The sequence below is a fragment of the Kogia breviceps genome, chromosome 17, assembly GCF_026419965.1.
Source record: "Kogia breviceps isolate mKogBre1 chromosome 17, mKogBre1 haplotype 1, whole genome shotgun sequence".
NCBI lineage: Eukaryota > Metazoa > Chordata > Mammalia > Artiodactyla > Physeteridae > Kogia > Kogia breviceps.
This window is the reverse complement of record NC_081326.1, coordinates 11864758-11880113: the sequence shown is the minus strand read 5'-3', so window position 1 is coordinate 11880113 and position 15356 is coordinate 11864758. Positions and strand designations below refer to the sequence as shown.

At 39.6% G+C, this 15356-nt stretch overlaps 1 protein-coding gene across 11 annotated transcripts in view; it reads right to left on the bottom strand.

Annotated features, from left to right (window-relative positions):
* Positions 1-15356, bottom strand: part of CSPP1 (centrosome and spindle pole associated protein 1) — a 122167-nt gene that overhangs the window by 15899 nt on the left and 90912 nt on the right. For all 11 annotated transcript variants that reach the window (XM_067018058.1, XM_067018063.1, XM_067018062.1 and 8 more), the window contains 5 exons: positions 12836-12940; positions 10796-10862; positions 10077-10194; positions 5480-5619; positions 1687-1827 (listed from right to left, as the gene is read on the bottom strand). In XM_067018058.1, the coding sequence (XP_066874159.1) occupies positions 1687-1827; positions 5480-5619; positions 10077-10194; positions 10796-10862; positions 12836-12940 (571 nt within the window). The remainder of the gene's footprint in view (positions 1-1686; positions 1828-5479; positions 5620-10076; positions 10195-10795; positions 10863-12835; positions 12941-15356) is intronic.

The window sequence follows — 15356 nt, the reverse complement described above, 5'->3', positions numbered from 1 at the left end:
CATTCACATTTAATAAATATAAAAAGTAAAATCATTGTGAATTTAAAACTGATTCCTATAGAAAAATAACCATCTCCCTTCATATTTCTACAATCTGTGTAGAAAATTGTTGAGAAGAGTTAAACAACTCCCTCACGTGGAATTGAAGGAAACTGAATTCAATTCCAGGCACCTGATTCCAGGGCAAAGATTTTAGATCAGGTATCCCAAAGGCCCCTCTGATATGACCAGGGTTCCCATGTGTTCCTCTCAATAGTGCACTTTATCCTTTTAGCTACTGCCTTTGGGAACAAATAGGCTGCCAATGATAGCCTGTATTCCTTGTTAAAATATTTTATACCAACGTTTTTGATTGTTTTATAGTTAAACCATATTCTTATGAATTAAGTCATCACAGTGTTTGATAGAAGTTGTGGGGTAGTTGCTGTAGGGGATGGATACCCTCAGTCCCAAAATGGACCTATTTCCATATGGGGACTACTTTGGGGCTAATCAGTGCAAGCTGCCAAGATCACACCAGATCAGATCATCAGCTGGGTCTCCTAAGGAAAAATGCCACCAAAATGGGTGTAAAGGTTGAAGACTGTACTTGCTTCTCTCTTCTCTCCTGATGATATGCCTAGTGTTTATCACAGACTTTAGGTTACTCTGCTGTCAGAGGGTGATCAGTGAGACCATTGTTAAAAAATTCTATGCAAGATGGAGGGAAGACTTTCCCTGTCAGTCTTTATTGACGCCTCGACCTGTGATCAGGGCCTAAAGTGGTACATCACTTACTCCTGTGATTCTCTCATGTAGTCAAAAATAGGTTCTTCAGATTCTGTAGGTCAGACAAGCCTGCTAATAAGGTAGGGTTTTGAATTTTCCTGAAAATAACTGCTAGGACCATCTCCTTCTATTCTTGTTACCTAACTGCTGCATTTTTATGACTCATTTTCCATGGCTGCACTCAATGGCCTGAAGGCAGGCAAAGCTGGTGAGATATGTGTGAAGGCCATGCAGGACACCCGGGCCAATAGGGCCCATTGATGTTCTCTGAGGCCACGAGCTCCACTCCACGTCTAGGTGCCTGCCCACCCCACCCCCCAGTTACACACTCCCAAGGGACCCTAGATATCTCCTTTGCAACATTCATCACACTCACACTTTTTAAGCATCTAAATTCTCCAACACAGTATAAGCTCCTTGAGAGCAGTGGCATAGTTCATTCATCACCATATCCCCTGGATATAGGCTCATAGTAGGCACTCAGTAAGTATCTGTTGATTGGCTAGTTACAAAGAAATATACTCATAGCCCAGTCTGAAGCTTTAAAGATTTTATGCTATATCAAAACCCACAGACACACACAGTAGAGAAATGTCCCATAGGACACCGATGTGTCTGCCCAGCATTCCCTCCCCTAGTAGATGTCACGTGGCCTAGTCAAGGTACTCAATCCTCCTGGCTATCATGAGTGGCTGGACCCCTCCCGTGCACAAATAACATACCCCAGTCAAACCAATCACAGCCCTCTCTGGGACTTACTCTTCTCAGGGACTACAGGCCAAAAGGGGCAGGTGAGTGTGGGAGCTGCCAGTGGAGGGAGCCTGCCTCGGACTGAAATCAATACCAGAGACTGAGAATGAAAGCCAACGGAAAAACAACCCATTGAAACTATGTGAAAGAGCAATGATTATTTCTTACCTTCAGCACCTTCCTGCATTTTTATTCTATTCAGTCTCTTCTGCTGCTCTCTTAGCAAGGCTTGCTGCTGAATCTCTAAGGTATGATAATCTCTTGGAGGATCCGGGTACATAAATTTCAAATCAACTCGTGTTTCTGAATCTGGTACAAAAATAAGTTACATAGCTAAGTTAAATCTTATTTCCAAATGAGATTTTATAAAACTTCACTATAAATAGGAACAATATAAATAATGAGACATCAGTCAGCAAAGTCAAAGGACATCATCATAAAACTAATGAACACAAAATTAACATTCTTTAAATAAATGCCTTTTCACAAACTTATCACCATTATAAGGGAGCCCCCAGAGCAAGCAGCAGGTGACTGCCACATTCTCCATCCTGACCTTCCCACTCCCCCAAGACGCCACCCAGAGCCTGCCACTATGTGCAGATACATCCAAACAATTATTCAGATGGCTGTAACTCAGGCAGCCACCAGACACTGAATCACAGCCGATCCCTAAAATACACTGGAAAAATGAAACCATAATGTTATTGGCCAATTAATATTTGTAAATATCATGTCAAAAAATGAAAACAAAATAAATGCAGGCTGCCTGGAGCTTTAGGAGGGATGTCGTTTCTGCAGGAAATGGCAGTCTAAGAATTCGCCTATGCCACAAGTTCAAGAATTATCTACTGATCAGAATGAAAACGTTAAACCTTAATTTTTAAATCTTGAGAATAAAAATATAGTTCACACATTTAAAAAGTCTTGACAATATTATTCCTTTTGATCCACAGTGGAACTAATCAGAACCCAATGCCCTGCCCCTGACCCAAGTACAGAGGCCCCTCCTGTCTCCTGCCTCTTGTTTATAGAGAAGCTGAAGTCTCCCAGGCCTCCCTGAGTCACAAAGCAGCAGGCTCAAGCGGCTAATGATCAGGACAACAGAGTCACAGACTCAGTGTCTGATGCACATTCCTGAGTTGTTTTACAGATACTGCACCTGCCACCAGAGGAAAAAAGCTGACTGCATGATGACCAGACTGCAGCCATGACATAAACTGCTCCACCTTGAGCAGTTGCTTGTTCTGCCCATATATATAAATGGGCAACTACAACTGCCAGCAAAGAGATGCTACAGACCCGTGCCGACAACGTCCACTCTACGAATACAGCACCCTATGTCAGCATGAAGAAGTTACAGAAGACCTCCATGCATGATCCCACAGAAATGGAATGTTCTGCCAAGTGGGGATTTGTAAGCAGCTTTTGGCAGGAAAGAGCTCTCTGCAGGAGGCCCCTTTGTCTGTCACTAGCCTTAAACCAGGCACCCCCCCATGCTCTCCTCGTCTCCAGCCCTAGCACACCTTTCAAATCTTGATCACACAATACCTTTCCTAATGTGTTGGTTCTTTCTGTAGATCAAAGAAATAGAAATGAAGAATAAGTAAGTAACAGATGACCAGATCTCTCCCCTAGCTTCCCCTTCAGTAATCTCACGAACTTTGTGAATAAAACAGCATCTAAAAAACGATCATGAGTAGTCAACAGGCCTGCACACAGTGGGGGAGGGCGATGACTCGGACACCCATCCCAGTGATTAACTGAGATGACTTCCCTCTTTCCTTTTAAAAACTTTCATGGCCCAGCAGAATCTTCAGAGATGGTTTTGGGGGGATACTGAGTCCAGCATCTCGCCAGATTGTCAGCATTCTAATTAAAAACAACTTTCCTTTCCACCAACTTTTGTGAGTACTGATTTTTTTAAGCGACAGGCAGCATCTGGACCTGATTTGGTAACAATAGTGGGAAATGAGAAGCATGCTGAATATCTAAGAATTAGAAAATGATTAAGAGCAAGGTTAACAGAAGAGACTCTGGACACATGAACTTGGATTGGAGCCTGACTTCCCCACTTCCAGACTCAGTTTCCTCTCTATGAAAACAAGAGACATCAACAGCTAAGTCATACGATCAATGAGGACTAGATGTGGTAACAGGGAAATGAATGGCTCAATTTTACGGTTTAAACCTTTTTGTTCTCAAGACCTCTTTACCCTCTTAAAAGTTAAGGACCCCAAAGAGCTTTTATTTACTGCCCCTCACACACACCATATTAGAAGTTAAACCTAAGAGATTTTTAAAACATGAATACAAAAACATTCTATTAGCTTCAGAGCAATGAAGTCCTCACATGCCACATATGCTCTGGAAAACCTGTACACACAGGAGAGAATAAAAATGAAAAGGACAAATAATGTCTTAGTTTATAATAAAAATAGTTTTGTAAAGCAATTATACTCCAGTAGAGATGTTAAAAAAAAATAGTTTTGACCTCAAGAAGTCCCCTGAGACCTACTGGCTTAATATAATACCTGGCATATCATAAGTAATCAATAAATGATAGGAAAAAACCATAACTATGGTATATGTAATTGATGACACATGTATATCTAAGTGAAAAAAACAGAAAATTAAATACCATAACTACATCTAGTTTTTATTTTACTTTTTTTGTTTTAATTAAGCTCAGAAAGACTAGATAATATATAAAATATTGTGTTTATATTTAGGTGACTTGAGTAAAGTGATTTTTCCCTCTACTACATTTTCAAAACTTTCTAAAATAGATATTACTTTTAAAAATATGGGGCTTCCCTGGTGGCACAGTGGTTAAGAGCCCGCCTGCCGGTGCAGGGAACACGGGCTCGTGCCCCGGTCCAGGAGGATCCCACGTGCCGCGGAGGCGCTGGGCCCGTGAGCCGTGGCCGCGGAGCCTGCGCGTCCGGAGCCTGTGCTCCGCAACGGGAGAGGCCACGACAGTGAGAGGCCCACGTACCACAAAAAAAAAAAAAAAAAAAAAAAAAAGAAGCAGAAGAAAACTGTAAATTCCGATTCATGTGGTATAGGTCATAAAACCACCATCCAACAAGTAGCCTCCTCTACCCCAACAGCTGCTCTGTGAGTGCACCTGAAGAAAAATCACATTTTGGTTCCTCTCAGTCTCCCAAGCCTCTGTTACCTTGGCAATCCTGCTTCCCTAATAAGCTTTCTCTTCTCCTACGTGGCTGCATCAAATCTTCTCTACTCCCCTCCTTCAAAGGAAGGGAGTGGAGAAGTGGCTCTCTCCAGTGATCGTTCCCTCCCTCCCCTATACTGTAAGCCTCTTGTACGAGCTTTCACGTCAGCTCCCTAACAAGCTCCTCCAGCTCCAGACCCTGCGTCCCTCCCCTTCCCAGCTCATTGCCTCTAACACTTTGCTTCCTACTTATTCAGTCCTCATTTCCAAAGCTAACTGGCTTCTGATCCCATAATTCCACCAAAAAAGATCTAGCTGAGGTCACCAATGACCTCTGATCCAACTAACACCTTCCAATATTCATTTTACATGATCCCCCCCCCACTCCCTGATATACTCTCTTCCCTCAGCTTTCAGGACACCACATTCTCCTGCTTAACCTCCAACCACTGACTGCCTTCTCCAGCTCCTTACTAAGCTCATCTGGCTGTCCATCCTCCACTAAACGTCAGGTGCCACGCTTCACACTATTTTACTGATCTAATCCACTCCTGAGGCTTTAAGAGCTGTATGCCCTCCAAAAGAAAATAGCCAAACTAAAGGTCCATCCACCAGACTGGTACATTGAAGAACTAGAGTATACAGAAGTTTCATTCATCATCACTCAAAATATATACATAAATGAAACTTTACTTTAGAAAAAGGATACAAACATCTTTAAAGATACTTAAATATGGGTAGGACACTCTTGCTGTATCATTAAAATAGCAGCATTCTACTCACCTCTATCTTTCAGCTCATTAAAGTCATGAATATTCTGAAAAGTAGCAGTGTCTAGGCCCTTAGGTGACTGTCTTCTGACTGGAGCCTGTAACCGATGTCTGGCCATGTCAAATACATCCATGGGATTCCTTTCTCTTTTCCTGTAGAAAATGACAAATTATGATAAAAGTGTCTTCTGGGAAGAAAATCTGAGTTGACATTTAACTCCCTGTACAAGAAATCTGGCATTTTTCACCACATAAAAATTTATTCTAGTAGCTGTTATTTCAATTCCTTGTATTAAAAAAACAGGGTATTTATAAGGTCATTGTAATCTTTCAAAATGCTCAGAAGCAAAGTATCTTATTGGAAGAACAGAATGAGTTAGCTTTACCTTAAAATGTTCATGTAGTAGAAAGATTAGTCTTTGGTCAAAGATACCAAGATTCAAAGACCAGCTTTGCTACTTACTAGAAGTTTGACATGCAGATAATGTCTACCCTTTTAGTCTTGTTGTGAGCATGAGATTAAATGAAATTATATATTGTAAAGTACCCTGCACAGTACTTGACATGTACTAGGTCTCAATAAATGTTACCTTCCCCTCAGCCTAAAACAGAAATTATACAGAGAAACACAGTATAAATATGCTGCTCAAAATAACTGGTATTATCCACAGTCCCCCAACACTAATTTTACAGTGGGCTTTCCAGGAACTTGATACCTAATTAGTTAATTAATACTCTATTTCTGGAAGAATATTTCTTCCTTTGTTAACCTAGGAAGTTAGCAAAATAGGCAGGTAGCTCAGTAAGAGCGTTTTCTGCTAGGACTTTGGGGGAGTAATGATAACAGAGGATAGGGATGGGGGATGGTATCTCCAGCCCTGAAAATAAAGTATTTGCTGCTGTTTCCCTCAGCCCTAGGTGGGTCCCCTCTATTTTTTAAAATGTAGTTCTAAGCGAGAAGTTGGCCAGACTCCTGCCTTCATGTCTTTATTCACTAAAACTTCCTTAAGCACCTAGATGGGAAGAGTTGGGATCCCCACAGGCAACGCCCCTGCTCTCCTGGGGTTTCCTTCTGTGGGGAAGGTTTCACCAAAGCCACAAAATCACCTTGTCAAGGCTGACATAGACCTCTAACAGTGAACCACCTAGGGGGATAGGAACTGCAACAGAGATTCATTAAAATGCAAAACAAATACTAAAAAGGCTTCTAGGAGGCCATTAAATTGGACTCCTGTATACCATTAATGCTAATAGTTAAGTAGGCTGTTCAGTTAGGAATTAGGTTATTATCTCTTCTTTGCATGTGAGCTGGGGGTGTCTAGCACATATTAGGAATTCAATAATTTGGTGAATTAATTAATAAGAGACTCTTTTTGTGAAACTATTTATAAAACTGGAGTAAAGAACCAACACTGAGATGTCTCTGATCACAATACATATTGAACACTACACCGAAGTTAAATGTATTTAACCAATTCTTGCTAAATGATGGTAATTCTAACATATATTATCTAACTTAAGTTAGCACACAGAATTTACAAAGTACTTTCAAATACATACGTTTATTTATTCTTCACTAGAATCTCATGGGGTGGAAATTATTGTGTAAGATTTGCAAATGAGAAAACTGAAAAGCTGCCTGGCTTCTCTTTCTTACATTGGTTTGCCAAAAGAGAGCACAGTCTTCAGTTTATCGTTGAAAATAAAATAAATAAAAAGTCAATGATCCATTAGATTTAATGGAATATGCATGTCTGGAATATGGAAAGCTGCAAAAGTTAAGGCGTTTATAACATCTTGAAAGTAAATACAGAAAAACTATACTGACCTCTCTATTACTAAGAAGTAGTTGACCTACTATGGCAGAATTCTTTGTTGAAAATTACCACCTTGGGTTAACATTCCATTACCTAGCCAGTCTGTATCTTGAAATTTCCTCACCTTGTTTACTTAACCAGAACATGCATAGAGAATGCCAACAAAAATCTAAGCAAAGCATAATCAGGCAGGTTAACATGCTACATTAAAATCCTACCACATCCTGGATTACAGTCAGAAATATCAGTATGAATTTAACATGTACAGAAATTGATAGACACAGGAACAATTACAGATAATGTTTATGACTTAGTATATATACATATATTATCTAGCTCTGCCCATCGAGAGCTTGGTTTCTAAATACCATTCTCCAAGAGGAACCAGAACTCCTTGGAGAAATGGCTGATTCTAGGGCAGGAGACAGGGAATATACAAGATGAGCCTGGAGCATCTTGCAGTAACAGAAAGTAAAAAAGTGCTCAAGAAACAAAAGGATGGGACATGTCAAAGAGACACAGGAGCCAACATGAAAGAGCTCCCAATGGCCAAAGTTGCAACAACTTGAACAACAACATAAATAACAATACTATAATGTTATAAGGTTATAAATAACATTATAACCCGAAGTACAAAATAAATATACATGAAACAACAGTGATATAAATAAATGGCTGAATAACTAAATAAAGAGAGGAGAAGGGACAAATCTTTCTTACAGAAGAATTCTGAATCATATATGTAGATAACCCCTCTCCAGGAGATGGAGCTTATTCCCACCACCTCTCAATTCTTGCCAGTGTGGTAAACTTAGTGATTCCAGCACTATCATATGGATGTCACATACCTGCTGATATGATGTGATGAGAAAGCTACCCTGTGCTATTCTTTCCAAAACCCCTTAACGCCAGCCTAATCGTGAGAAAACTTCAGACAAATGTAGACTGGGGGACATTCTATAGGATAGTTAGCCAATACCCCTCTAGACTGTCACAATCATGAAAAACAGGAAAGACTGAAAACCTGTCCCGGAACCGAGGAGACTAGGAGATGCGACAACTAAATGCAGTGTGGTACCCTGTACTGACTAAATCCTGCAACAGAAAAAGGACACTGATGGAAAAACTGGAGAAATCCATAAAGTCTGGAATTTAGTTTGTAGTAATGTTCCAATGTCAGCTTCTTAGTTGTGACAAACATATTCTGGGAATGTAAGATGTTAACAACAGGGAGAACGAGGTGAGGGGTGTATGGAAACACTCTCTACTATGTCTGCAACTTTTCTATAACCTAAAATTATGCCAAAATAAATGATTTTTTTTTTTTAGATAAACACCTTTTAAAGAAAATGTGGTAGTTACCCACTGCAATGATTTTACAACCTACTAAAAGACTGCAATCTGCAGTTTGAAGAATATTGCTTTAAAAAATTTATGAGTCCTTTTGGCAAAAATGATCAGAAATGTTTGGTAGTCTGTTAAGTTATTTTGCTGGAAAATAAGTATTTCAGAAAACAATACACTGCCGACGGAAAATGTAAAAAATAGTTTTTAAAAGTAACTGTCTATGGTTATTCCATCTCTGAAGTTTTCCATTCCTGTTATCATTTTCCTCTCAAGGACCAAGTTTCTATGCCTGACTTTTTCAAAGACTGAGAAAGGGAAAGTAAGGAGATTGTTTTTATAATTGTCTAGTCTATGTCTTCTTCTAGTCTTGTTTCAACCATCTCTTTCCTATCTTGGGCTTCCTTATCACTTAGATTAGCTTACAAAGGAACTTCTGCATCCATCTGCCTTCTGTACATGAGTCCCAATTTAGTCAATTATCTTTCACTCAGTGATTTCTCTGTAGTGAGGCAAACTATCTTAAAGATAGAGCTGGAAGAATGGCCTGTTCCCAATACTGATTTTTCACTAATCCTATTAAAGGTGCCATGGTTAGGGATAACACTTTTGGTTTGCCTTCAAGAAAGTGCTACTTCTTTCTTCTTTTTTTTCTTTCTTCCTCCTATCAACACCACCGCTGTCATCACCATTACCATAAATATATTACTGGCAGTACGGAAGGACAATTAAAATTCTCTGCTTAAATATTTTATATTAGGTTAAATCAATATTCATTAAATATCCCATATTTTCAGGCTTCCCTCGTGGCGCAGTGGTTGAGAGTCCACCTGCCGATGCAGGGGACATGGGTTCATGCCCTGGTCTGGAAAGATCCCACATGCCGTGGAGAGGCTGGGCCTGTGAGCCATGGCCACTGAGCCTGCGCGTCCAGAGCCTGTGCTCTGCAATGGGAGAGGCCACAACAGTGAGAGGCCCGCATACCGCAAAAAAAAAAAAATCCCATATTTTCAGTGAATAGATTTTACAATTGTGAAGAAATGTTTTATGAAGGCAATGTTATCTACATAAAATTGAAGAATGTGAATTAAATAGCACATTAGCTAATTAAAGAAAGAGCTGTTCTGCCAAAAAAGAAAAGAAAGAAAACATACTGCAAACACACTAAAATATCATACACTATTTTGAATTAGTTATACTGAGTCCCTCCACTAGACTATAATTATTTAGCTAGATTTCTTCTGGGGGGAGGGAAAGGCTATTTCAGTCATTACAATTTCACCAATAATCCGTTAAAAACTTTTTTCAAGCATGCAAAATTCTAACAGATGTGGCTTTATGATAAAGATAATCCTGTTCCAAAACTGTAGAATTATTGGATATGTTCCGATTCCTTATCCTGACAGAAAAGAGCACAAGAACAAACAAAAAATGCAATTCTAAGCTTGCCTTATATGAACTTCATCTTCACTGTCCATGTGCAGCAACCTCCCTTGCAGACGCCGCTCTTCACTACGAAGCTGCTTTCTCATTTCTGATAATTCCATAATTACATTTTTTTTCTCCTCTGCAAATTCACATTGATAAGTGAAAAATAAGACATGTATACAAATAAAAGGTTAAACATTAAACATAACCTGACTTATCATAAAGCTAAAATGCTCAGAGTGACATTTTTGTGAGTTATTTTTAATGCTTTATACATATAGATCATATTTATGAACATCATTAAGACCCACAAACACATTTCTGATAATACGGGAATTTCAAATGGTAAGAAACATTCGGGGGGGGTGGGAACAGGGGAATGTAACTATAAAGGGGCAGCACAATGGAGTTCCTATGTGGTGATGGACAGTTCTGTATCTTGATTGTGTGGTGGCTACACAACTTATACCTGATAAAAATGCATAGAACTACACACACACACACACACACACACACACACACATAAATTAGTGCATGTGAAGACTGTGAAACCTGATGAAGGTCTGTGGAGTATGCCAACGCCAATTTCCTGGTTGTGATATTGCATGACTGAGGGAAGCTGGGGGGAGGCTGCACAGCACCTCTCTATACTGTTTCATGATATTTTGTGAGTCTATTTTTCAAAACAAAAAGTTAAAAACAGAAATAGTCTAGATTACAGGTTTAATAGTCAACTCTACCTTCTGCACGAAGCTGATTTCTCCTGGCAGGTACCGGAGGAGACTGTGCCCTGGACATGGAACTTTCCTGTTTAACAATCACAACAAAGATATACTCAGTATGTCTTCCCTACTCAGAAGCTTTAAAAGAGGAATTATTTTGAAGTAACTATATGTAAGAGAAACCAAACTCCCCACCACTCTATCTATAAGCTTAACTACATTTATTTTTTCTTCCCACTGCAATGGGAGAGGCCTTGCCGCATCCAAAGATAATCCCTTCACCTGTACTCTGTATCTGGTAAGTGACTCTCAGCTCCTCCATCAATTACTGTTTTTTGTCCACCCTCTTCCTCTCTCCAACCACCTTCCTAACAGCTGTGCTTAAAAATCTCTCCATTTTTTAAAAAAACTTACCTCACCCTTCATCACTCACTATCTGTTGTCCATTCTCTTTCTTCATAGCCGTTCTTTAAAAAACAGTATGTGCAGTGCATAGTGTTTGCTTCCTTATTCCCATTCACTCCTCAATACACAGCCTTTGCTTCTCCTACCAAGTGATCCCTCAGTGATGCATTTGATGGGCATTTTAAGCCCTTATTTTACTTGGCCAGTAGCAACTGATATCATTGCCACTCTCCATATTTCCTTGCTCTGCTTCTTTTTTTTTTTTTTTTTTTTTTCCCGGTACGCGGGCCTCTCACTGTTGTGGCCTCTCCCGTTGCGGAGCACAGGCTCCGGATGCGCAGGCCTAGCGGCCATGGCTCACGGGCTTAGTTGCTCCGCGGCATGTGGGATCCTCCCGGACCAGGGCACGAACCCGTGTCTCCCGCATCGGAAGGCGGATTCTCAACCACTGCGCCACCAGGGAAGCCCTCTGCTTCTTATATGTTGGTAATTCCCTACTGTTCCATCCTCAGCCCTCTTTACTTCCCCTGAACACATCCTAGACAATCATACTAATTAGACAACCAATAATGTTGGTAGTTTCCAAAACTACAAATCCAGTGCAGAGCGCCTTCCTTGGCCACAACCTATATTTTCAACTGCCTACTCTATATAACCCTACCAGAAACCTGACAGTTGTCACTGACTCCTACCTGTCACACACAGTCAATAAATAGCGCTATCTGTATCTCATAAATATATCTTGAAGTTGTCACCCCTTCTTAGTTCTTAATGTCACTGACTTCGTTTAGGTCCTCAAAGTCACATCTGGACTTCTGCAAAAGCATCTTAACTTTTCTCCATGTTTACAGTCTTGCCCAGCCTCCATAATATATCTCCACACCACCACTGCCTGAGGGAACATTATGCAAGACAAACATGGCCATGTCATTCTCCTATTTAAAATATTACCATGAATTCCCATATAGTACCACAGATCTACCAAATCAGATCTCAGAGGGTGGGCTTGAGGAAGACATTCTGTTTCTTTGTCTATTCTGGTAAAAAGCCCGTTTAATATCCACTGGCCTATGGCATAAAGTCAAACCCCTTAGCACTCCCTACAACACCCTGCATACATTCTAGCCTTCACCTCCTCTGCCACTTGGTGAGGTGTCAGCAGGCCAGACCCAACCATGTATTCTCCATGCATGCCACTTGGCCTACAGTTCCTTCCATGATTCTGCATATGCTGCAAGTCCCTCTTCCTCCTCCTCTTTATAGCAAATTCCTACTCATTCCTCAAGAGTCAACTCAAGGATCAACCCTTCTGGAACATTTTCCCAGCGCTTTTCTGATTGTAGCTCAGTCTAAAGGACTTTATTAGCATAGCTACAGCTAGCTAGAAGACGTATCACCAAAGAAAAGGCCTTCCTGAGGGGCCTGGACAAGTACCACTTGCTAAATTATGATTTTCAAAAGAATTTAAACTTTGGGGCACCAAGTATTATCATCTATAACTGAAGCAACAGACAAATCAATGTAAACATCATCTATATTTCAGATGTGAAAAATGTAATGTAGCTAAGTGAGATGAATAAGAAAATCTCATTCAATACCCACAATCCAAAATAACTTAGCGAAGATGAATAAATCAAAAGAGAGAGTATATACTTGAATAAAGGAAGTTATAATGCTGTCAACTGAAGGAGGTCTTTGGAGTTTGCTTGCAATCTTGTTCTGAAGAGCAGGAACTACAGGAGAAGGCTGTCTCAAGTGCTGAGGGGGAGAAAAAAATATATATATATACACACATACACACACACCCCAACGTATGTCTATGTGTGTATGTATATATACACACACCCCAACATGTATGTGTGTGTATATATACATACGCACATCTCTAAAATCTAGATCCCTTGTCACCAAGAGCATCACGGATCATGATAGAGTTTCTATGTCTCCATAAGGAAATAAAACAGGGTTTCAGGTTACAGTGTAATAAAGCTAATAGTTGCCAACTTCGTATTAAAATCAAAATGCTGAAAACATAAAAACTCCCAACAAAATACAATAAGAATTATCTGGATAAAAATATAAATGTATGTTTATAAATGTGGATGTTAAATTGTTCATTTTGCACAGTAAAAAATCAAATATTACTTTCACTAGTAACTTTGATAAAATTAGAAATATATAACAAAGTTAAAAAAAAACCTCTAGGTGACCACAGGCAGAATTATAAAGACAAGTTAAACCTTGTAAAGGACTGTAGAGAATGAAGCAAAGAAAGCATAGTCCACATAATTTAAAAAAACAAAAAAAACCAAACAAGTAACTGTCAAGGAAGCAAAAACAAAAAAGTCAGAAATTCAATTAATATGATCAAATATATTGATTATGATAGTATAACTCTCAGATTAGGATTAAAAAAACAAATTTTAACAAACTAAATATACAGCTAAAAATTTTTAAATGCAGACACAGAAGTAAAAACTAAGAGTAGACAAAAATATATATCAGGCCTACATAAATTAAAAAATGACAGGTAGCAATGATAATTTCAGAATTGAGGGCAGAATGCATTAAATGGAACAAAGCTGGTCTAAAACTTTATGGTACTTCACAATTAAACTATAAGTCATAAAATTACATATTCCTAAGAAATAGCTTTTTTTCTTAGACATAATAAGAAAGTGACAGAAACACAACTGTGAGAAACTAACAACCTTCATTCTCAAATAATCAATTTTACAATAAAATATTCTCCGCTTTCTGCTCAATTTTGCTATAAACCAAACACTGCTCTAAAAAACAAACTTTATCAATTAGAAATATGAATGATATGACATTTGAATGATACTTTAAATGAGCAACTATATATATCCTAAAAATGAAGGATACTGCCTAATGTTCCTGCAGCACTGAAAATAAAACAAAAAATATAGATCTGACTCACAAATTCCCTTCTTATTTATTTATTTATTTATTTATGGCTGCGTTGGGTCTTCGTTGCTGCGAGCAGGGGCTACTCTTGGTTGCGGTGCACACGGCCTTCTCATTGTGGTGGCTTCTCTTGCTGCGGAGCACGGGCTCTAGGTGCACGGGCTTCAGTAGTTGTGGCACATGGGCTCAGTAGTTGTGGCGCAGGGGCTTAGTTGCTCCGTGGCATGTGGGATGTTCCCGGACCAGGGATTAAACCCGTGTCCCCTGCATTGGCAGGCAGATTCTTAACCACTGCGCCACCAGGGAAGACCCTATAAATTCCCTTTTAAACAACATTTCAGCAAATTCAAATTGTGAATACTTATTTCTATCATCATAAAACCTTGGGGTGAGAAATCCAGAGAGTGTATTTGCACCAGAAATGGCTCATGTTACCTTCAGTAGGTTACACATTGAACGATGTAGCAAATCACATTATAAATACACCCAAGGAGCACACTGGTTAAAAGTAATCTTTTTGTCAATTCTACTTACAAGAAATCATGTCTGTATAAATCTAAATTTCTGAAAACAATTTTTTAAAAATTAAATTGGGGCTTCCCTGGTGGCGCAGTGGTTGAGAATCCGCCTGCCGATGCAGGAGACACGGGTTCGTGCCCTGGTCTGGGAAGATCCCACATGCCGCGGAGCAACTAAGCCCGTGAGCCATGGCCGCTAGGCCTGCGCGTCCGGAGCCTGTGCTCCGCAACGGGAGAGGCCACAACAGTGAGAGGCCCGCGTACCGGGAAAAAAAAAAAAAAAAAAAAAATTAAATTGGGCTAAACGTACAAGGCATAGGGTTTTTCAAGGTGTGGTTCACAGGCCAACTGCATCCAAACCCCTAAGGGTTACTAAATCACACTTAGTAAATCAGATACGTTGTAGATGAGACCAGGAAGACACATTTTTAATAAGTCGCTAGTGATACTATACAAACAAAATTTTAAATATAGCTTTGAAATATGAGCAAGGATGTGAACTGGATTTTTATAAGGGCCTACTGGCTTTCTAGAGAGAAAACTCCTGTCTAATAACTTTGACTCACATGCCTAAGTGTGAACATCAACCCCCATCTCAGAGACATGGACTTCAAACCAGTCTGTGGTGAGCCACAAGTTTCTTTTTTAATTTCCAATCCATTGTGAACAGATGTGTAAAACAGAGTAAGACTGAATTACAGTTGACCCTTGAACATGGGTTTGAACTG